Consider the following 24909-nt stretch of genomic DNA (forward strand, 5'->3'; position numbering starts at 1 on the left):
CCTGTGGGTCGAGTTCTAGGCCTCCGGGCTTGAGGGCTGCTTCCATGATTTACTTCGACTGTTTCGTAAGTATATTAAATTGTTGGAACCAACAATTCTACAGACACGTGCTTGTAGGATTAGAATAGCGGTTTTAATATACTTACAACAGAGCCAGCCTGTTAGCCGTTGAACTTTCGGTGAACTAGCTGGCTGACCCTGTTGCACGGATCTTTATACAGCAGCTCCAGGGGGAGGAGTCCTGGGTGGAGCCAAGGGAGGAGCCGAATACAAACTCTTGAGTACTCCCAGAGCTACTCCCCCTGGTGGTCAGGTAGTGCAACTGCACTTACAATATTGATACATGTATACAGATTATAATACTGTGTGAATCTCATTCACCACAGTAAGTCAACAGCATGGGGTGAATTCCTGTACCGGTTGATGTTATCCATGAAGGCCATGCCTTCTCAACCTTCTTCCTCGCCTGAGGTGTGGTGGCCCTCAGGTTAAATCACCACCAGTCAGCTCACTCTCAAAAGGAGAGAACAGATTATCGCCCTCAGGAACTATGGTACTTTTATTTCATTTTGTTCCTTGAGGAATGCTAGCTCTGTACAGGAGCGGCTTTTAAATATGGCGTCTGGATTACAGAAGCTTTGAGGTCATTGTGCGACAGGCGAATTAGACGCCTCCCAAGTTGGTGGAGATCAGTGCTAACCGGCACTCGCTTGGGGTCTCCGAGGCATGGGGGTTAGATCCTGCACCTTCGCTAACTCCGGCGACTGCATATTCAAGTGTGCCTTTAATATGCAAATGTAGGCCCCACCTATTGTGAGCAAGGTCCAGATCGCGACGTCTCGGGAGATCCTGTTAGATCTCGCAAGACTTGGAGAGCCGGGTAAAACGCGCAAGAGGCCTCTCATGAGATTTGCTGGCTGTGATGTACCCGGGCTGGGCGCGGCACGGCCTTTAGAACGCACCCTATACCTCTGCGAAGAATGGGAGCATCCCATATGCCTTTTTCACAACCTTGTCTACTTGAATTGCTGCCTTCAGGGACTTGTGTACTTGTACGCCAAGATCTCTCACTTCATCTACCCCTCTTAGTATATTTCCATTTATACTGTAGTGTACTCCCTATACATCATGAAATCTTCTGTGATTTTATTTCTCCTGCACTCCAACCAATCATGGAGCTTCTCTTTTGGTCATCAGGCCCCATCTAAGGTTACCATCCTTGGCTGGACATATTCCGGGAAAGGTGAGTGGAAGTGCCATCCAGTGGAGGCGTAGCGTGAGCAGGTTCTAGGTTTCTAAGTTGGCTGCACAAAAAGAGACAGATAAATACAGAGTCTGCCTCGCCTCCTCTTCCTGCCATCCATGCACAATAATTGGCATGGCGGAATAGATACTGGAAACATCAGCAACAAGAAAATCTCAAACTCAATTAACCTGCTGCTTACCCTCTGTCGCAGCCATATCCAGCCATCACTCTCACCCTTCATCTCAACTTCTGACTTTACACGTGACACGACGCGTCACCCCCGGGCTGACGCCCAATTTCCAAGGTGGCTACTTGGCTCCTCTGATCCCCACAACAGCTATTGCGCTAGCTTCATGTTTTTAAATAGGTGCTAAAGGGGGCTCGCGTGACCGCTACTGGGGAGCTGGTAAGATCACGGAACGCCGTTCGATAGGGGGCCCCTTCCGTTAATAAGTTAGGGGGCAGCACGGTAGCATGATGGTTAGCATAAATGCTTTACAGCTCCAGGGTCCCAGGTTCGATTCCCGGCTGGGTCACTGTCTGTGTGGAGTCTGCACGTCCTCCCCGTGTCTGCGTGGGTTTCCTCCGGGTGCTCCGGTTTCCTCCCACAGTCCAAAGATGTGCGGGTTAGGTGGATTGGCCATGCTAAATTGCCCGTAGTGTCCTAAAAAGTAAGGTTAAGGGGGGGGGGTTGTTGGGTTACGGGTATAGGGTGGATACGTGGGTTTGGGTAGGGTGATCATTGCTCGGCACAACATCGAGGGCCGAAGGGCCTGTTCTGTGCTGTACTGTTCTATGTTCTAAGTTGGAGATTGGCCTTAATTGGTGATTATTGGTTTCTCACCATGGTGCGGCAGGATCCGTATCTCAGCAACGGGAGTGGGCAGGTTAGATCGGAAACCAACCGGTGCCCGGCACGGCTCCCAATTCTGGTCTCTCCCATGATCTAACCGGCTCGCCCGGATTTTTGCGCAGCATGATGCGCCCGTTAGACCGTGCCCTATGCTTTCCAGCCAGCGCGGCAGGGCCCTCCATCCTGTTTTTGGGTGACGGGGCGGGGAGGACGCTGGATGACAAAACTTGTCGACCAATCTGTCCCAACTCACATATGTTAAAATCTCCCTAAAAGTTTTTATTTAGCCACTGGGATATCAATGCCGATTCTGGCAGGATCCTGACCATTCCGGGAGGGTTGACAACTTGAGCCCCATCACCTCCTTCCAATGGCTCTGAAGCTCTTTTTTTTCTTTCTATCTTCAGCTCTGATAAAAGGACATCTCAACCTCAGCCTTGTTTCTCTCCACAGATGCTGCCCGTTCTGCTGAGAATTTGCCGCATTTCATGTTTTTACCATAAAGCTTTCTCTTTTCCCTCTCTGAATCAAACGGATGGAAATCTACACTCTGCAATTCCCCTCCTCCTCACTCACATCATTATTGGGAGAAAAACCTCCCCCCCCCCCCACCCCACCCCCCACCACCACTCCAGCAGACCATCCCCTACATCCCCAAAACACCCCCACCCTCCCTACCCCACCCCCTACCACCAATACTGAGATGAACATTCGCACAACCAAATGGAAACAGATTCTGGGACGATGTAGCTCTCCACATCCACTGAGAAGGTCGTTGGCTCTGGCACAAGCCAACTCTCAGACGAGAGCAAAATCTCCCCGTACGTGCATTCACATACACAGGAAGAACTGGGGCTTGGAAATACTCACAATCCACAACACACCCTCATTGATAAGACCCACAGTGTTTCTTCTCTTTCGCCCCGTTGCCTCCTCATTTCTCCTTCTTACCTCTGCAACCGTCACATCTGTCCACTCTCTCTGCATTTGCTTTCCTCTAATTGGTGTTTACTGGGCCTGTTAGCTTGCATTTCTCTGTGATTATAGGTTAGTAATTTACTAATAGCTGAAGTAAGACTGACAGGTCTGTAATTACCTGTCGCATCCCAGTTTCCTTTTTTTTTTAACAGGGATGCCACGTTTCCCAGCCTCTCTGGCACAATTTTACTTGGCAGGGCATCCTGTGAACTGATAACCTGTTGGTATTCTCGAATGAAAACTGTCAAGTCCCAGTGATTTCTTGATAATAACTTTACCTCATTTTTTTGTGTGGCAGGTAAACAGACTGCTTATGGATTAATGCACATTGGCCTTTCAGTATGGTTGAACAAGCCACAAAAAAATTTGTTCTCCCCCTCTCCATGCATCGATCCCATTTTGCATCGCTGTTATTGATGGCACTGCTGCTGATTCTATGCTTGTACAATATAAAGGTAAGTGGAGCGGTATAGCCAACATGTTTAGAGTAAAGTAATCATGGTCACCGAGGTTCAAAGTAGTATTCTTTAAAAATGGGATGGTTTGTTGCTCATGGGCCACTTGTTTCAATTATCAATGCGATCATTTTGTTTGCTGTCTTTCCAAACAAGGGCGGAGTTTTCTCCCAGTTTGGGTCCTACTGGGTTAGATATTCTCACTTTCTGGTGATCCAGACTCGTTCTGGCCATCTGCTGGGCAGTGCACAACAGTTGTCAGGTGAAGATACTTTTGTCCCTCACCTCCCCTCCTCTTCCCTATCACATCTCTGCAGGTAGAGCTTCAATGAGCTACATCGAGTTTGTGTAGGGGCTAGTTTAGCACAGTGGGCTAAACAGCTGGCTTGTAATGCAGAACAATGCCAGCAGTGCGGGTTCAATTCCCATACCGGCCTCCCCGAACAGGTGCCGGAATGTGGCGACTTGTAACTTAATTGAAGCCTACTTGTGACAATAAGCGATGATTATATTATTATTATCTTTCGCAACACTGGACGAACTGACAGAGAAATTTCAGCTAGCTGGGGGGAACGAGCTACGGTACCTGCAGCTCAAAAACTTCCTACGAAAGGAGACAAGGACGTACCCACAACCGCCACGACAGACACTATTGGAAGACCTACTGGACGCAAGTATCCTAGAGAAAGGGAACTGTAGTGACATGTATGACCGACTGGTAGATAGGGACGACACCGTACTGGACGCAACAAGAAGGAAATGGGAGGACGACCTGGGGATGGAGATAGAGTGGGGACTCTGGAGCGAAGCACTGCATAGGGTCAACTCCACCTCCACGTGCGCAAGGCTCAGCCTGACGCAACTAAAAGTGGTACATAGAGCCCACTTAACGAGAAACCGTATGAGTAGGTTCTTCCCGGAGGTGGAGGACAAATGTGAGCGGTGCCAGAGAGGCCCGGCCAACCACGCCCACATGTTCTGGTCTTGCCCCAGACTTGTGGAGTACTGGACAGCCTTCTTCGAGGCTATGTCCAAAGTGGTGGGGGTGAGGGTGGAGCCATGCCCGATAGTGGCGGTCTTCGGGGTTTCAGACCAGCCAGATCTATTCCTGGGGAGGAGGGCGGACGCCCTTGCCTTTGCCTCCCTGATTGCCCGCCGTAGAATCCTGTTTGGCTGGCGGTCAGCAGCACCACCCAGAGCTGCAGACTGGCTGTCCGACCTCTCGGAATCTCTCCAAATGGAGAAAATCAAATTCGCCATCCGAGGGTCGGACGACGGCTTCCACAGAACGTGGGAGCCATTCATGCAACTGTTCCGGGACCTGTTTGTGGCCAACGTACATGAGGAAGAATAGTCGGGTGGCCAAGAACCAGGGGAAAATGGACGGGAATCGGGGGAAGGTAGCCGGGGGGAGGGGGGGGGGGGGGGCTACGGGCTCGGTATGGGGGTTTGATGGCAAGCCAAGGCCCAAAACCAAACTATAAATAAATGCCTATAAACATGTGCCTCGGCCATATTGGGGAATGTAAAATATGTATGCTGGCTAAAGGGGGCGGCCACAATTATTGTTATGAAGATGCTTACCTGTAAATATTCATGTTAAATTTTTGTGTTTTCCTTTTTTTTTCTCTCTCTCTAATAACTTGTAATTTGTCATATATAAAATATGAAAACTCAATAAAAAAACATTTATAAAAATATTATTATTATCTTCCTACTGAGTGCTACAATAACAATAAGAAGTGACGGGTTCAACTCATTGTCCAGAGTGTCCTTTTATGTTTCAATTAAATAGCAATGACCTAATCTTTTTCATTCATTTATTGGATATGGGTGTCGATGGTAAGGCCATCATTGATTTCCCATCCCTGCTTACTCTTGTGAAGGTTGAAGTGATCCACACTGCCGTAGTCCATTGGCATAGGTGTATCCCTAGTAGCGTGTTAGGTGGGCGGTTCCAGGATTTTGACCCAGTGAATGCAGCGCCGTGCGTGACTATGAGGAGAACTTGCAGGTGGTGGTGTTCCCAATGCACCTACCGCCCTTGTCTTTCTCGGTGATAGAGATTGCGGGTTTGGAAGGTGGTGTTGATGATGTCTTGGCGACTTGAGACTGTGCATCATCTAACCACAAGTTCGGATAGAGTATTCAAGAAGAAATATTGGGTGCGTGTGATAAAGGGACAGCAATAATCCTGGGCTATTTCAAGCTACGTATAAACTGGAAAAATCAGATTGGCAGTAGTAGCCTGGATGAGGAGTTCATAGAATGCTTTTGAGATAGTTCGTTAACGAAGCACATTCTACAGCCAACTAGAGAGAAAGTTATATTAGACTTGGTATTGTGTAATGTGACAGGAATAATAATGGCCTCAGAGTACAGTACTAGGTAACAGAGACCACAATATGATTGAATTTTACATCCAGTTTTAAACTTATATTAGGGCAATTATGTTGGCATGAAAGCTGAGCTAGCTGGGACCCAGAGAGATATGGCGGAATATGGTGGATATGGTGAAAAATTCTAAGGGAAGGAACTACCATCGACAATTAACTAAAGAATTAAAGAAACATTAAACATAATGAAAAAGCATTCAACTGTGCAAAAATGATTCACAGGCCAGATGATTGGTCAGGATGTAAGGAATGCCAATGAATGACTAAAAGGTTAATCAGGAGAAATAAATTAGAGTATGAGGGGAACCTAGCTAGAAATGCAAAAACAGATAGCAAGAGTTTAGACAGCTATTTAAAAATGAAAAGAATAGGTAAAGTGAGTGTTTCTTCTCTCGAGGGTGACAATGGGAAGTTAGTAGTAGATAATAAGGAAATAGTGGGCGAAATGAACAAATATTTTGCTTCTGGTCTTCACTATAGAGGATACAAACGTCATTCCAGTAATAGCCACAAATTAAGAGGTGGAAGGAAGAGGGGAACTAGGTGAAATTAGAATCACTAATGAAGCTATACTAAGCAAACTGATAGAGCTGCGGGTTGACAAGTCTCCGGGTTCTGATGGATTTCATCCTAGAGTCTTCAAAAGGGTGGTTAATGGGGTAGTGTAAAAAATTGGCTAGACTCTGGCAACGTTCAATCAGACTGGAAAGTAGCAAATATAACCCCTCTATTCAGGAAGGGAAGGAGGCAGAAAACAGGAAACTATAGACCAGTTAGCTCAACCTCTGTCAAGAGGAAGGTGTTAGACTCAATCATTAAGGAGGTTATAGCTGGACAATTAGAGAGTGCAAGATGACCAGGAAGAGTCAACATGGCTTTGTGAAAGGGCAATCATGTTTAACCAATTTATTGGAGCTCTTTGAAGGAGTAACGTGTTGTGGATAAAGGAGAGCCTGTACACATACTGTACTTGAATTTCCAGAAAGCATTTGATAAGGTGCCTTATTTAAGGTTATTGAAGAAAATATAAGCTCATTGTGTCAGAGGTAACATATTAGCATGAATAGAAGATTGGCTGGCAGAAACTATGGCCTTTTTCTGATTGTCGGGATATGATGAGTGGAGTCCGGCAGGGGTCTGTGCTGGGGCCTCAACTTATGAGGAAAGGTTAGACAGACTGGGTTTGATCCACTGGAGTTTAGAGAAGTGTGGGATGACCTGATTGAAGTATATAACACCCAAAATAGTCTTGACAAGGTGGATGTGGAAAGGATGGGTGCGAGTCTCCACCAAAATTTCAAATTTAATTTGTGGCGGGTTTTTCAGGGAGTTTCCCACCAGCTCTTCTGGCGGGTTCCCCACCGCTATTCAATGACGCTTAGGGCTGGATTCTCCTGTCCCGCCCACCGCAAGGATGCCACAGGCGTGCCACCTACAATGGAGAACTCCACAGACCTTAGTCACTTTTTTCAGCCCTGTTGAGTTTCTCACCGGTTTAGCCCTCACTTAGGATTTATTTTAGCACTGGGGAGTTGAACTCAGAGATTGGGTCACCATTTTGAAAGAGTGCCCCATCTCAAAGTGAGCTTGTGGGTTCCCCAACCCCCCACTCATGGGCAATGTTATCCCCCACAAAGATGGACACGACCCCAGACCCCCAGGTGAGGACATCCTGCTATGGGTCCCTGGGCGTCCCCTTTCTTCAGGCCTCCCAAGCCTCCTAACAGCACCCTTCCCTTCTAGCACTCGCACCAATCACCCCTCCTACTTCCCAGAGCCCCTACTTACCTGCCTTGCACTCTCTCACCCTTCAAAATCCCCTCTACCTGAATTTTATAGGCATGGCCCCTTCCCTACCTGACCCTTGGCAGTGCCACCCTGGCACTCAGGCACCCTTTCACTGCCACCCTGGCACTCAGGCAGTGCTACTGCTGGCTTGGCAGTGCCGTGCAGGCACCTTGGCAATGCCAGGGTGGCAGTGCCAAGGTGCCTACATTCCAGGAGGAGGCCAGGGAGCCACCCTGCATTTACCCTGACCTCTCAGGGGTCTATAATGGCCTGGGAGACCCCCCGGGTGCAGTTCCGCCTGGTCCACGTTTGTGTGGACCAGCACTGATCGGCGCCAAGCTGCAGGCTCCCGAGGGAGGCCGAAGAATTGAGGGAGGCCTTTGCATTTCATGTGAGTGGGTTGTAAGTAGGTTTACGACCTACTTCCAGGAGCGGCGTTTGGTCATGCCCATTTGAGGCGGATTTCCAACTCCAACGTCTTGCGGGACTTCGAAGAATCCCGCGAGACGCAGAGCCTGTCGGGAGGCTTGCTGGAAGCCTCTCTCGGGATTCTCCGGCCGAGTTGCGCTGCAATGCGGCCGGAGAACCGCGCCCGATGTTTCCTCTTCTGTGTGAGTCCAGAACTCGGGGACACTGTTTAAAATTACGAGTCGCCCTTTTAGAACAGAGATGAGGAGAAATTATTTTCTCTTAGACAGTTGTGTGGCTTTGGAACTTTCTACCTAAACAAACAAAAGTTTTATTTAGAAGGTGTTAGCACTACAGGCTGCAATGTTACACAGCCCATTTGCCTGTGGACCCAATGTAGAGGCAGAATTAGAATGGCTGGTCAAAACGGGAACCCTTGTACCATTAACATGAGTGATTGGGCCACGCCGATCGTGCCGGTGATGTCACCATAGGTTGCGGAGAAGTTCCACCTCATTCTTTTCAGTAATCAAGATGTCATCTAAGTAGCACTGCTGTCAGTCTAATCTACTTAAAATTTGGTCAAAGGCTCATTGGAACAATGCTGGTGTGGAAATGATGCCAAATGGTAGTCTTTTATATAGAAATAGCCTTTTGTATGTTGCAATTTGTGGTGAACGTATGCTATTACAATTCACCATTGTACTGTGTTGTATTATGTTGATGCCCTTGTGGGCTCCGCCTGTGGCTTTGCCCCCTCGGGGTGGTATATAAACCTGTAGGCGGCACTCAGTACAGAGCAGACGCAGGCAGGCACAGATCTAGTGTATTAAAACCACTGTTCACTTCTACTAATCATCTCATGTGAATTGATGGTCGCATCATAATTGTCAAGAACAATTGTGAATCTGGATCCATGTTCATTTGAAGATATGCATGACTGATGTCAATTATACTGAAGGGTCGGCCTTCAGCTAAGACAATGATAAATCATCAATCAAGGGCAGATGTATACTGCTCTGCACATAATACAAGATTAATAGTGACTTTAAAATCGTAACAAATGAGCAGAGAGCCATCTTTTTTTATCACGGGCACGATCAGTAAAGGTTTGTTTCACCAGCAATAGTCAGTACCTTTAATGACAGTTCATCATCACACTGCGAATCGAGTTTCTTCTCACGTCCTTTTTGTGCCACGTGGACACTTTTTCCTTTATTCAGTTTCTCATTTGGTTTAATCGGCTGCTGTTATTTGCAACTTTTGCCTGAAGCTTGTTTCCTTTTCCAACAAGCCTGTTCAATGGGGCCCTTTCCACCACAGTTCCTGCGCATGATATTTTTGCACCAATAATCTGCTCCGGAGTGCTCGGTTTTTGCACACCAATGACAAGTGAGAGTCTGTATCTGTGCTCAAGAATCTTGTGAATTCTTGTGCTCGAACTCAACTGTTGAGCTTTCTTGGCTGCTGATTCCATGGATACAGCAACTTCCAAAGCTTCCTTTAAGGTCAGGTTGCTTTCAGTTAACAAGAGCAATACAGCATAGAAACAGGCCCTTTGGCCCTCAAAGCCTGTACCAGTCATAATACTAATCTTGGCCAAAACACTCAGCACCTCCTTGTACACTCAGATATCCATCCTATCCATGTATTTGTCAAGAAGAGAACAAGGAAATTAATCTATCGCTGATGGTATCGTTTAACACATCCCCGAATTCACAGTGCTCAGCCAGTCATTTCAGGGTAACTACAAATAGTGCATTCGATTCGCCTACTTCTTGATTGCGCTGAACCTTTCTGTGATGATTAATGGTTTTGGTGAATAGTGGCCTTGCGATATTTCCACCAAGTTTTCGTGCCTGGCTTTTCTGGGGTATGTGGTGGCATATTTGTATTGTCACTGGACTAGTAAACCAGAGACCCAGAGTAATGTTCTGGAGACCCATCTTCGAATCCCGCCACTACAGGTGGTGACATTTGAGTTCAATGGGCGGAATTCACGGGGCTGGCGTCAATCCCGCCCCTGCCGTGTCCCGAATTCTCTGCCCCCCGAGATTCGGTGGGGGGGGCGGGAATTCGCGGAAGAAAAAGAGTGCCCCCACGGCACAGGCCCACCGTGCCGGTCGGCGGTCCCCCCGCGGCGATTCTCCAGCCGAAGCCATGGGCCGAAGTCCCGCCGCTGACACGCCTTTCCCACCAGCGTGGTTTAAACGACTTCTGGTACTGGCGGGATTGGCGGCGCAGGCGGGCTCCGGGGTCCTGGGGGGGGGGCGGGTGATCTGACCCCGGGGGGTGCCCCCATGGTGGCCTGGCCCGCGATCGGGGCCCACCGATCGGCGGGCGGGCCTGTGCCGTGGGGGCACTCTTTTTCTTCCGCCCCCGCCATGGCCTTCACCATGGCGGGGTGGAAGAGACCCCCTCCCCTGCGCATGCGCCAGTATGACGTCAGCAGCCGCTGACGCTCCGGCGCATGCGCGGGCTTACGCCGGACGGCGAAGTCCTTTCGGCCCCGGCTGGCATGGCGCCAAAGGCCGTTCACGCCAGCAGGCGGAGTGGAAACCACTCCGGCGCGGGCCTAGCCCCTCAATGTGAGAGCTTGGCTCCTAAAGGTGCAGAGAATTCTGCACCTTTGGGTCGGCCCGACGCCAGAGTGGTGCACGCCACTCCGACACGCCGGGACCCCCCGCCCCACCGGGTAGGGGAGAATCCCGGCCCTGGAATTCAAAGTCTAATGATGACTCATGAATGGCCCTGAGGGAAGGATACCTGCTGTCCTTACCTGGTCTGGCCGACATGTGACTCCAGACCCATAGCAATGTGGTTGTCTCTTAACTGCCCCCTCAAGGGCAATTAGGGATGGGCTATAAATGCTGGCACAGCCAGCGACACCCACATCCCATGAACGAATAGAAAAAAACAGACGCCTCAGGAGGTTAAATGTTTCCCCCCCCCACCCGAATTATGCTCAGGAAATTTGGGACATTTATATCTGCTGCTTTTTGATCGCTTGAATAAAATAGACAAATATCTCTGTGCATGAGCTCCATCGTTCTGTATTCTTATCAACAGTCTCATGGTGCCAAAATCCCCTGCCATTTTTCTCTATGGAAGGACCTGCATGTGCACGACGTCTTTATCATTATCTTGCTTCCCTTCTCCACAAAACAAGAGTCAGCCTGTTTTCCTTTCGTGTTTTAAAACATGTGCCAGTCGACACGGTGGCACAGTGGTCAGCACCTCTGCCTCACAGCACCAGGATCCCGGGTTCAATTCAAATCTTGGGTGGCTGTCTGTGTGGAGTTTGTACGTTCTCCCTGTGTCTCCGTGTGTTTCCTCCGGGTGCTCCGGTTTCCTCCCACAGTCCAATGATGTGCATGTCAGGTGGATTGGCCATGATAAATTGTCCCTTAGTGTCTGTGGTGAATGTGATTCACACCGGATTATAATCTGACATGTGCCTATATTGTAAGTGCAGTTGCACTACCTGACCACCAGGGGGAGTAGCTCTGGGAATGCTCGAGAATTGTACTGGGCTTCTCCCTTGGTTCCGCCCAGGACTCCTCCCCCGGGAGCTGCTGCATAAAGATCAGTGCCACATGGTCAGCCGGCCAGTTCACCGAAAGTTCAATGGCTAACCGGCTGGCTCTGTTGTGAGTATATTAAAACCGCTATTATAATCCTACAAGCACGTGTCCGTAGAATTGTTGGTTCCAACAGTGTCCAAAAGGTTAGGTGGGGTTACAGGGATGGGTGGGTTAGGGGAAGTGGGCCTAGGTATGGTTCTCTTTCAGAGGGTCAGTGCAGAATTGATGGGCTGAATGGCCTCCTTCTGCACTGTAAGAATTCTATGAGTCTAACACCCCCAGTTGTAAATTTGCTGTTGCAGGACTGTTGCAGGACTCCCAGGACTGTTTTGGATCAATTTGAACAATGCTGACTCAAAATTCCAGAGTCCCGGGTTCAATTCCGGCCTCGGGTGACTGTGTGGAATTTTGCACTTTTTCTCGGTGTCTGCGTGGGTTTCCTCCGGGTGCTTCAGTTTCCTCCCACAGTCCAAAGATGTGCAGGTTAGGTGGATTGACCATGCTAAATTGACCTTTATTGTCGAAAAGGTCAGGTGGGGTTACTAGGTTACGGGGATACGGTGGAGGTGTGAGCTTAGGTGGGTGTTCTTTCCAAGGGCCGTGTTATCACCGGCCTGCTTACCACTGGCTGGGGAGTAATGGCAATCCCACAATCCTTTGAGAGTATGTGCTTCCCCAATGAGTGGGGCAGAGAAATCATTAGCAGAGTCCCTGCATAAATCAAGCTGGCCAGTATGGAACCAGCTCGAGAGTATGGAACCAGTCACAACCGGTCCACAGCAGACGCCATTTCCCTGGCCCTACACTCATCCCTACAGCATCTCGACAACAAGGACTCCTACATCAGACTCCTATTTATTGACTACAACTCCGCCTTCAACACCATAATCCCAGCCAAGCTCATATCAAAGCTTCAAAACCTAGGATTTGGCTCTCCACTCTGCAACTGGATCCTTGACTTTCTGACCAACAGACCACAATCAGTAAGAATGAACAACAACTCCTCCTCCACAATAGTCCTCAATACCGGGGCCCCACAAGGCTGCGTACTTAGCCCCCTACTCTACTCCCTGTACACACACGACTGCGTGGCAAAATTTGGTTCCAACTCCATCTCCAAGTTTGCTGATGATATGACCATAGTGGGCCGGATCTTGAATAACGACGAGTCAGAATACAGGAGGGAGATAGAGGACCTAGTGGAGTGGTGCAGTGACAACAATCTCTCCCTCAATGCCAGCAAAACTAAAGAGCTGGTCATTGACTTCAGCAAGCAAAGTATTGTCCACACCCCTGTCAGAATCAATGGGGCTGAGGTTGAGAGGGTTAGCAGTTTCAAATTACATGGGGTGCACATCTCCAAAAATCTGTCCTGGACCACCCAAGTCGCGCTATCACCAAGAAAGCACAACAGCGCCTATACTTCCTCAGGAAACTAAGGAAGTTCGGCATGTCCACGTTAACTCTTACCAACTTTTACAGGTGCACAATAGAAAGTATCCTATCAGGCTGCATCACAGCCTGGTATGGCAATTGCTTGGCCCAGGACCGCAAGAAACGTCAGAGAGTCGTGAACACCGCCCAGCCCATCACACGAACCTGCCTCCCATCCATTGACTCCATCTACACCTCCCGCTGCCTGGGGAAAGCGGGCAGCATAATCAAAGACCCCTCCCACCCGGCTTACTCACTCTTCCAAATTCTTCCATCGGGCAGGAGGTACAGAAGTCTGAGAATACGTACAAACAGACTCAAAATCAGCTTTTTCCCAGCTGTTACCAGATTCCTAAATGACCCTCTTATGTACTGACCTCATTAACATTACACCCTGTATGCTTCATCCAATGCCGGTACTTATGTAGCTACATTGTATACCTTGTGTTGCCCTATTATGTATTTTCTTTTATCCCCTTTTCTTCCAATGTACTTAATGATCTGCTGAGCTGCTCGCAGAAAAATACTTTTCACTGTACTTCGGTACACGTGACAATAAACAAATCCAATCCAATCCAAGAGGAATGAGCAGCAAGTGAGTACTGCTGCTGTTGAATATATGTAATTGTAAACAAAGTTATTTCTTTATATACTACAAATTCATGCTGGATTCTTCGTGGCCCTCACAAAAGGCCGGTGAAGACACGATGGGCCGAATGGCCTCCTTCTGCACTGTAAATTATATGATTCTATGATAAGGGAATCAGAGGTTATCAGGGGTAGACAGGAATGTAGAACCTGAAACACAGACAGATCAGCCATCTTATTGAATGGTGGAACAGATTCAAGGGGCCGATTGGCCTACTTCTGTTCCTCTTTCATATGTTTGTATGGTGTACACTGTGAGTCAGTGGTGGAGGGACAGAATGTTTAAGGTGATGAATGGGACGCTGATCAAGCTGGCTGCTTTGTCCTGGATGGTGTTGAGCTGTTTAAGCTGCACTCATCCAGCAAAGTTTTCCATCACACTCTTCACTTGTATCTTGCAGACAGTGGGCAGGCTTTGGGGAGTCAGGTGGTGAAATGCTTGCCACATATTTTTAGTAGAGTGACATTATCCAGTTTTAAAACTTTTAAGTTGTACGTGTTGCTTCTGACTCTTTTAAAAAATGTAAACAGCGAGGCAGATGTGCATTGTATCAGATTCGGAGTCTGTCTTTTTGGCACAATGAAGTGATTCACTGATGGAATACTTATTGAACATGACTGACTGAAACTGCCTCACATTGCTAAGGATTTTCATCAAATGAGAACAGGACTAATTATCTCCCAAGGTTATAATAATAATCACTAATTGTCACAAGTAGGCTTCAATGAAGTTACTGTGAAAAGCCCCTAGTCGCCATATTCCGGCGCCTGTTCGGGGAGGCCAGTACGGGAATTGAACCCGCTCTACTGGCCTTGTTCTGCATTACAAGCCAGCTGTTTAGCCCACTGTACTAAACTAGCCCCTTATGATTATGAATGGAGCTCTGAAAACGAATCCTGTTGGGATACTGTTCAATGAGCAACCAGGCCATCTTGTAAATTGATCAAGTTTACTTCATAGAATCACAGAATAATACAGTGCAGAAGATGCCCTTCGGCCATCGAGTCTGCACTGACGCATGAAAGACACCTGACCTACCTACCAAATCACATTTGCTAGCACTTGGTCCTTGAATGTTCATCCAGGTACTTTTTAAAGGATGTGAGGCAACCCACCTCTATTACCTTCTCAGGCAGTGCTTTCCAGACCATCACCACCTTCTGGGTAGCAAAGCTTTTCCTCAAAACTCCTCTAAACATCCTGCCCCTCACCTTGAACTTGTGTCCCCTCGTAACTGACCCTTCAAATAAGGGGAAGTGTTGCTCTCTCTCCACCCTGTCCATGCCTTTCATAATCTTGTGCACCTCGATGAGGTCACCCCTCAGACTTCTCTGTCCCAGCAAAAACAACCCAAGCCTATCCAACCTCTGTTCATAACTTAGATGTTCCATCTCAGGCAACATCCTGGTGAATCTCCTCTTCACTCTCTCTAGTGCAATCACATCCTTCCCATAATGTGGTGACCAGAACTGCACACAGTACTCCAGCTGTGGCCTCACCAAAGTTCTATATAACTCCAACATGGCCTTTCTGCTTTTGTAATCAATGTTTCGACAGATGAAGGCAAGTGCCTCATATGCCTTTATCACCACCCTATTAACCTGTCCTTCTGCCTTCACAGATCTATGGACAAACTCACCACGGTTCCTTTGTTCCTCGGAACTTCCCAGTGTCAGGCCATTCATTGAATACTTCCTTGTCACATTACTCCTTCCAAAGTGTATCACCTCACACTTTTCAGGGTTAAATTCCATCTGCCACTTCTCTGTCTATTTGACTATCCCGTCTATATCTTGCTGTAACCCAAGACACTCGATCTCACTGTTATCCACCCGGCCAATCTTTGTGTCATCCGCAAATGTACTGATCCTACCCTGTTACAGGTCACTTGTCATATAGACGAGCATCATATCAAAGTTCAACTCTGTTCCTCACCCTATGCCACAGTTCATTTTGCAGGGGTCATTGGAACAGGGATCAGAAGTAGGAACATTAACCTATTAATGTTTTCCTTCGCTAAGTCAACAGTGCCGAGGCTAACCTTGCACACACTGTGGATTAAACCTTGAACTTGCCTGGTCTGGTCAGCTTCAGGCACTGACTGGATAAGTTCACTGAGCTGAGAGTCAATGGTCAAACTTTCTACAGATTTCTTTCCCTTCCTGGTCTGAGATGGGGGGTCTGTGAACATAACATACTGAGTGCAAACTGCTGAATTGAAATTAATAATCCTTTTTAATCATTATGTTGTAATTCTAATGAATTCTGTGATCGGAACTAAATTCATGGAGTTCTTTTCTGTCTAAGGATGGCAATGGAAAAGATGCTCATTAAACACATTCTTCCTTTTCATAGGACAAGAAATATACAATTTCTGGATCCAAATGGAAGAGTTATCCAACTCCAAAGTTGTATTCCGCAACGAAGCAGGAAGTGGAAACAAAGAAGCTCCCTTGGACACACAAACTGTTGCAATGTGGCTACCAGAATCACAGCTTCACCCCTGAAGAAAGGTCAGAGGGGGAACTCCTTATGAAAATGATCAAATGGCCAAAACCACCCAACGTTTCTGTACCTTTTGTGAAAAGCAGCGACCCAGCACATGTTCGCTTTGTAATTTTAAATTCTACAAAGACTTTCTATGTTGGGGATCAGTTACAAGTGATGCTGCAAATGAAAGATTTTGAAGGACACCCAAAGCAATATGGGGGTGACTATCTCCAAGGCCGGATCCACACTCCAGGTTTAAAAGCTGGTTCAGCTGGAACAGTTATAGATAACCAAAATGGATTTTACTATCTAAATTTTAATTTATCTTGGCCGGGGAAAGTTGAAGTGTCTGTTTCCCTGGTTCATCCCAGTGAAGGAATCCAAACACTTGAAAGACTTCGCAAGGAACGGCCAGATAGGGTGTATTTAACAAGTACCTTCAAATATCGGGGCACTTCAGAGACCACTGTGTGTAATCTCTGTTTGCCACAAACTAAACCGCTCTGTAACTTTACTGATCCCAGGACCGGGGAGCCCTGGTTCTGTTACAAACCAAAGAAGCTTCCGTGCTCTGCCCGTATCAACCATGCCAAAGGAGGATATGAGAAAGATCTCCTAATTGGAGAAGAGAAGCGTTTTTTCCAAAGGTACGTTACTTAATATTGTTTTATTTATGTTTTGTTTTCTCAACTTTCAATCTGAACCAGATTAAAAACACAAATAGAACCAGATTTCCTAACACCGGGCAGCCAATCAAAACTTGGGATAGTTCCCGGAGCCATCAGTATTGACATCCTTTTTAGTCCATTGATTTTGAACTCTTTATAATTTATGGAAGTTCAGGTGCTTCTTAACGCTCGATCAATGACTCCAGAAACAAGATTGGATGACAATTGAAGGCTTTATTGTACTAGATGTTTCCCCCAGCAGCGCAGGTACAGAATGCAGCAGCTATGGAGACACAGACTCTTATACGCCACCTTACTGGGCGGAACCAGCAGGCAGGCTTCACCAATGATCTTCCTGTCTCAGGTACCTCCCACACCAATGATCTTACAGCCTCAACCAAGGTACCGTAATACCCACTACCACATTCACCCCCTGTTAAAAAAATGAGTCCGGCGGGGGTGGTGGTCTCGCATCATACAGTGGTAGAGGTTATGGTGGTACCTGTTGGTGGTACAGTGTTTTGCCTTATTACATGTCACAATTATTTACAGTATTAATTTTACATGTACATATCAGAATGAAGCAATTAGTCGATCAGGGGCCCTGGTCGTCCTCTGTGATCATCGCAGTTTCGACGGTGATGCAGGCGTCGACTCGGGCATCCGTGACTCCGGTAGCTTCATCACCCCTGGGTGGGACCAGTGGAAGAACTGATCCACCTGGGAAAGGGGCGGCTGTGGGGTGCGCCGGTGGGAGTGAGGGTGGGGTTGGTTTGGGGGGGGGGGGGGGGGGATCCAGCAGGCGCTTGGTCCCGTAGGGAGACTGTATCCTGCCGGCCGTCGGGGTAACGCCACGTAGGCGTACTGAGGGTTAGTGTGAAGGAGGTGGACCCTCTCGACCAATGGGTCCGACTTTTGCGCCCGCACATGTTTGCGGAGCACAATGGGTCCAGGAGCTGCCAGCCAGGTTGGGAGCGAGGTCCCGGAGGAGGACTTCCTGGGGGAGACAAGGAGACGTTCGTGAGTTGTTTCGTTGGTCGTGGTACACAGCAGTGATCGGATGGAGTGGAGTGCATCGGGAAGGACCTCCTGCCAACGGGCAACTGGGAGTTTCCTGGACCGTAGGGCCAGTAGGATGGTCTTCCAGACTCTTCCGTTCTCCCTCTCTACCTGTCCGTTTCCCCGGGGGTTATAACTGGTCGTCCTGCTGGAGGCACTGCCCTTGTTGAACAGGAATTGACGCAGTTCGTCGCTCATGAAGGGGGACCCCCTATCGCTGTGTATGTAGGCGGCGTAACCGAACAGGGTAAAGATACTGTGGAGGGCTTTTATGACGGTGGCTGCGGTCATGTTGGGGCAGTGGATTGTGAATGGGAACCGGGAGTACTCGTCAATCACATTCAGGAAGTACGTGTTGTGGTCGGTGGAGGGGAGGGGCCCTTTGAAGTCCATACTGAGGCGTTCAAAGGGGCGGGAAGCCTTTACCGGGTGCACTTTCTCCGGCCAGTAGAAGTGCAGCTTGCACTCCGTGCAGATTTGGCAGTTCCTGGTGGCGGTACTAACCTCCTCGATGGAGTAGGGCAGGTTGCGGGTCTTGATAAAATGGAAGAATTGAGTGACCCCCGGGTGGCAGAGGTCCTCATGGAGGACCCGGAGTCGGTCCACTTGTGCGTTGGCACATGTGCCGCGGGATAGGGCATCAGGAGGCTCGTTTAGCTTCCCGGGACGATACAAGATCTCATAGTTGTAGGTGGAGAGCTCAATCCTCCATTGTAAGATCTTATTGTTTTTTATCTTGCCCCGCTGTGCATTATCAAACATGAAAGCTACCGACCGTTAGTCAGTGAGGAGCATGAATCTCCTGCCGGCCGGGTAATAACTCCAGTGCCGCACAGCTTCTACTATGGTCTGGGCCTCCTTTTCAACGGAGGAATGATGGATTTCTGAAGCATTGAGGGTGCGTGAGAAGAAGGCCACGGGCTTGCCCGCTTGGTTGAGGGTGGCCGCCAAAGCTACGTCGAACGCGTCGCTTTCGACTTGAAAGGGAAGGGATTCATCGATTGCGTGCACCGTGGCCTTTGCGATGTGCGTCTTTATGCAGCTGAAGGCCTGGCGGGCCTCTGCCGACAGGGGGAAACCATGGATTGGATTAGTGGGCGGGCCTTGTCCACATAATTGGGGACCCACTGGGCATAATATGAAAAAAAATCCCAGGCAGCATTTCAGGGCCTTGGAGCAGTGGGGGAGGGGACACTCCTTGAGGGGGCGCATGCATTCGGAATCTGGGCCTATAACTCCATCATGCACTACGTAGCCGAGGATGGCGAGGCGGTCGGTGCTGAACATGCATTTGTCCTTGCTGTAGGTTAAGTTTTTTTTTTAAATTTAGATTACCCAATTATTTTTTCCAATTAAGGGGCAATTTAGCGTGTCCAATCCACCTACTCTGCACATTTTTGGGTTGTGGGGGCGAAACCCACGCAGACACGGGGAGAATGTGCAAACTCCACACGGACAGTGACCCAGAGCCGGGATCGAACCTGGGACCTCAGCGCCGTGAGGCGGTTGTGCTAACCACTAGGCCACCGTGCTGCCCGCTGTAGGTTAAGTTAAGGATTTTTGTGGTATGGAGGAATTTGCGGAGGTTGGTGTCATGGTCTTGCTGGTCGTGGCCGCAGATGGTAACGTTGTCGAGGTACGGAAACGTGGCCCGCAAACCGTACTGGTCAACCAGTTAGTCCATCTCCCGTTGGAAGACCGAGACTCCATTTGTGACACCGAAGAGAACCCTTAGGAAATGGTAGAGCCGCCCATCTGCTTCGAATGCAGTATACTTACGGTCGCCTGGGCGGATGGGGAGCTGGTGGTAGGTGGATTTGAGGTCCACCGTGGAAAAGACCTTGTATTGTGCAATCTGATTGACCAAATCACATATGCGGGGGAGAGGGTACGCGTCGAGCTGCGTATACCTGTTGATGGTCTGACTATAATCAATGACCATCCTGTGCTTCTCCCCAGTCTTTACAACCACTACTTGAGCTCTCTATGGGCTGTTGCTATCCTCAATAATACCTTCTTTCAGTAGCCACTGGACTTCCTACCTAATGAAGGTCCGGTCCTGGGCACTGTACCGTCTGCTCCTGGTGGCGACGGGTTTGCAATCTGGGGTGAGGTTCGCGAAAAGGGAAGGCGGGTCGACCTTGACGGTCGCGAGGCTGCAGACAGTGAGGGGGGGGGGGGGGGGGGGGGGGGGGTGGTATAGGGCCACCGAATTTAAAAGTTAAACTCTGGAGGCATTGGAAGTCTAACCCGATGAGCGTGGCAGCGCAGAGGTGAGGGAGGATGTAGAGCAGGACATTTTTTAATTCCCTTCCCTGGACCATGAGGTTCGTTACGCAGAACCCTTTGATTTCTACAGAGTGAGACCCGGAGGCCAGGGAGATTTTTGGTTAACTGGGTGTATGGGAAGAGAAGAGCGCCTTACTGTGTTGGGGTGTACGAAGCTCCCTATGCTCCCGGAGTCGATCAGGCAGGGTGTTTCGCGCCCGTTGATGAGCACGGTCGTCGTCGCGGTTGAGAGTGTTCGGGGCCGAGACTGGTCCAGGGTCACGGAGGCGAGTCGTGGTAAAAGTTGAAGATTTTCCTCGGGCGGTGTGTGGTCATCCGAATCGGTGTCCTGAGACCCAAGCCACGATGGCGGCACTCACGGGTCGCACATGGCTGGGGGTGGGCAAGATGGGCGGCGCCCACGTGTCGCACGTGATCCCTGGGGAACAAGATGGCAGCACCCGGGGTCTGCACGTGGCTCGGGAAAATGAAGATGGCGGCGCCCGGGGCCCGCACGTGGCCGGTGGGGAAAGTTGTGGTGGCGGCCCCGGTTTGCCCCCGGAGACAGCGGCGACCCCCCGGGCCTGGCATACCGCCATGAAATGGCCCTTTTTGCCACAACCGTTGCAAGTGGAGGTGCGGGCCGGGCAGCGCTGCTGGGGGTGCTTGGCTTGCCCACATTAATAACAGCAGGGCCCCCCGGGGTTGCCAGGTAGCCGCGCGGCACAAGGTTGTGGGGGGATGGGGGATGCATCGGGGTCGGCCGCAGGGGGGTTGCTGCGCGGTCGGGGACGTCCGCACGGGCGTTTCGGGAGGCCACATCCAGGGAGCTAGCAAGGTCCCGTGCCTCCTTGAGGCCTAGTGTCTCTTTCTCCAGCAGCCGCTGACGGATTTGGGAGGACAGCATACCTGCAACGAATGCGTCCTGGATTAAAAGTTCTGTGTGGTCGCTGGCTGAAACTTGCGGGCAGTCACAGTTCCTACCTAGTACCAGAAGCGCGCGGTAGAATTCATCCAGCGATTCCCCCGGGATTTGTCGCCTTGTCGCTTGCAGATGTTGGGCGTAAACCTGGTTTACTGGGCGGATGTAGCGTTCTCTCAACAGGACCATCGCGGCCTTGAAATCGTCCGCATCCTCGATGAGGGTGTAGATCTCTGGGCTCACCCTCGAGTGGAGAACTTGCATCTTCTGGTCCTGCGTGGGTGTAGCTGTGGCCGCCCTGAGGTACCCGTTGAAGCACGCCAGCCAGTGTTTGAAAGTTGCTGCTGCATTTGTCGCATGGGGGCTGAGTTGCAGACACTCCGGCTGGATTCGGAGCTCCATTCTTGAAAATCTAGTCTAATAAATTGATGCTCGATCAATGACTCCAGAAGCGAGATTGGATGACAATTGCAGGCTTTATTGGACTAGATGTTTCCTCCAGCAGTGCAGGTACAGAATGCAGCAGCTGGGAAGACACAGGCTCTTATACTCCGCCTTACTGGGCGGAACCAGCAGGCAGGCTTCACCAATGATCTTCCTGTCTCAGGTACCTCCCACACCAATGATCTTACAGCCTCAACCAAGGTACCGTAATACCCCTAATACTGACTACCACACTTCTGTAATGTAAAGAATGGTGGCACAGTGGTGCAGTGGTTAGCACTGCTGCCTCACAGCGCCGAGGACACGAGTTCGATCCTGGCCCTGGGTCACTGCCTGTGTGGAGTTTGCATATTCTCCCCGTGTCTGCGTGGGTCTCACCCCCACAACCCAAAGATGTGCAGTTTAGGCGGATTGGCCGCGCATAATTCCCCTTAATTTCAAAAAAAGAAAAGAAAGGATGGAACATTGAATAACAAGTTATCATCGACCACCTGGTGGAAGTAAATTCAGTGTTAACTTTCAAATTGGAATTCGGTAAATATTTGAAGGAAGAAAATCGTTGGACTATATAGAAAAAATGGGGAGTGGGATTTAACTGCATAGTGCTGTCAAAGAGATGTCCCAGTATTGATAGGTTGAGGAGCCCCCTTCAATGCTTTAGATTCTACAGTTCTAGCTGGTTCATACTGAAGTGTTATTGTGCCTGTCAGTTGTGCAGAAGTCATTCACTCCCTCTCAACAGATCTGTCAGCACCATTCTGGTTTAGCTCACTCAGCTAAATTGCTGGCTTTTAAAGCAGACCAAATAGGCCAGCAGCACGATTCGATTCCCGTTCCAGTCTCCCCGGACAGGCGCCGGAATGTGGCGACTAGGGACTTTTCACAGTAACTTCATTGAAGCCTACTCGTGACAATAAGCGATTTTCATTTCATTCCATTTCATTTCTGAAATCACAACTCTCTTTATGGAGGGGATTGACTGAAAGGCAAAATCCGGCTCAGTCCGTATCCTGACTCGCACCCAATCCTATTCACCTATGATCTCTGTGCTCGTTAATGTACATTGATCTCTGGTCTCTGTGTTAATGTTCACATCAGTCTTTAGAAATATCTCATTTGCCTCATCTCTCTTTCCATCACTGTAGCCTCCTCCAGCCCGACAATCCTTATGTTTTTCCAAATCTGGGCCTTTTGGGTTTTTCCTTTGTCTCTCCATCGAGGCTGTGTCTTCAGCTGTCTCGGCCCTAAGCTCTAGAATTTCCAGCTGAAAATTCTCCACCTCGCTACCTCTCTCTGCTCTTTTAAGATGCTCCTAAAGCCCATGAACTGAATTTTACACTCTCCCACCGATGGGGTTTTATGCTGGGGTGGGAGTGTGAAAGTGCAGGGTTGGGATTCCCTCGCAGTTCCTTGCCCCACCTTGACCACACAGCGATGTTACACTGAACCAAGCAAAGCCTCGGATGGAAAGCCCATCGTTGTCCCAACTGAAGTTGTTACATGGCCAAATGGCCACTTAAGAGCCATTTCCTGCCCAGCCACAACATTTAGGCTGGCAGGAACATTGAACCTCCATGGGGGAAGGCAGAAAAGAGTCAAAGTGAGGTCTTGGGCAGGAAGTAGGGGGGGGGGGGGGTTGCCTCTGTCAGAAGCCCCCTTCTGACAGGGAGTGCTCTCCTCTCAGTGACCCGTGACCCCCAGAGTTCCCCCCATCCCCCGATCCCGACCTCTTACCTGAGACCCAGACCGCCACCCTCACGATCCTCAAGGCCTTCTCTACCTTCCTTGCCCTGGGACGCCTTATGCTTACATCGTCCTCCAGCTCTGGCACTTAGGCAGGTTGGTGTAGGTCCTCTAGTGTAGTTAAATCTGATTGGCCAGCAGCTCTCTAAGGTGGGACATCCTCCTGAGTGAGAAGTGGAAGCTCCCCTGCAAACAATCAACGCTCATTGGAGCTTAAATTGGCTGTGGGGCAGTCGGAATCAGCAGGGACGTCTTCCACGATGTCTCTTCACATGGCGGGAAACAAGACCCCACCATCCGAAAACCTCAGGCCCGTGTCTTTTGGTCACTTCTCAAATATCTCCTTTTGTGACTTGGTATCAGGTTTCATCAGATAACAGTTCCATGGAAGAACCTTGGAAGTTTTATCACATTATAATTCATTGATGCAGAAGATTCCAATTGAACTGTGTTTGTTACGTCTTCTCTGTACCCTACCCTCAGGGAGGGGGCTTCAGAAATCAAAAGTGAAAGGCGCTATATATGTCTTCTTAGGTATTCCCATGAGAATAATCTGCTTGCACTCTGATTCAGTGCATTCTAAAATGGCTAACTAGTCTGATGCACACGGACAGTGACCCAGAGCCGGGATCGAACCTGGGACCTCAGCGCCGTGAGGCGGTTATGCTAACCACTAGGCCACCGTGCTGCCCACAATCTGCAAACTTGACCATTTGAGGAAGGTAGTGTTTGAACGATTGAGTAGCTGAGTTGCTTGGGTTCTATGTGCTCCTTCCACTGCCTGGAAGTGTCTTCCACATGTTCCAGTTGCAGTCTCTTGAGGTGTTCACTGTCTTCCTGAATATGCCTTCTAAATTTTTGGCTGTCACGGGCCAGGGATTCCCATGAATCAGTAGGAATGTTGGATCATCTCAGAGATGCTTTGAGAATGTCCCTGAAGTTCCCCCGCTGCTCTTCTGGGAGAATCTTGCTGCAACAACGTTTGGAGTAGAGCTGCTGTTTTGGGAACCAAAACGTCAGGCATGTGAATGATGTTGGGACGGTGCAGAGGGATTTTCTTATGAGGAGAGGATGAGTAGATTGGGCCTGTACTCATTGGAGTTCAGAAGAATGAGTGGTGAACTTATTGAGACAGAGAGGATTCTCAGGGGGCTTGACACGGATGCTGAGAAGATGGACCGGATTCTCTGGTCACCGACGCCGAAATCGCGTTCGGTGATTGGCTGAAGAATCGCGTTTACGATAAAATAGGGGGTGCCACCGCTCCGCCCCCTCCAAAGTGGATTACTCTGCATATCGATGGCCTCGGGACGTTGCCTGAGGATGACCCCCGATGCTCTGCCGCCCGACCGGCCGAGTTCCCAAAGTCGTCGGTCGCGTGTGGTGTCATCCGTTGGGAACTCGGCATGGCACCTGCGGACTCAGCCCAGCACTGCCACAGTCGGGGGGGAGGGGGGGGGAGCCGATCCGCGGGGAGTGGGGACTTTGTCAGGGGCTGAGGGCAATGTTGGGGTCTGGTCCGGG

At 49.5% G+C, this 24909-nt stretch overlaps 1 protein-coding gene across 1 annotated transcript in view; it reads left to right on the top strand.

Annotated features, from left to right (window-relative positions):
• The window catches only part of LOC119968596 (NXPE family member 3-like), a 48428-nt gene that overhangs the window by 16571 nt on the left and 6948 nt on the right, over positions 1–24909 (top strand). Inside the window, exons 2-3 of the mRNA XM_038801223.1 lie at positions 3376–3532; positions 16147–16928. Of these exons, the coding sequence (XP_038657151.1) occupies positions 3419–3532; positions 16147–16928 (896 nt within the window). The 5' untranslated portion in view covers positions 3376–3418. The remainder of the gene's footprint in view (positions 1–3375; positions 3533–16146; positions 16929–24909) is intronic.

Source organism: Scyliorhinus canicula, chromosome 7 (genome assembly GCF_902713615.1).
Source record: "Scyliorhinus canicula chromosome 7, sScyCan1.1, whole genome shotgun sequence".
NCBI classification, from domain to species: Eukaryota; Metazoa; Chordata; class Chondrichthyes; order Carcharhiniformes; family Scyliorhinidae; genus Scyliorhinus; species Scyliorhinus canicula.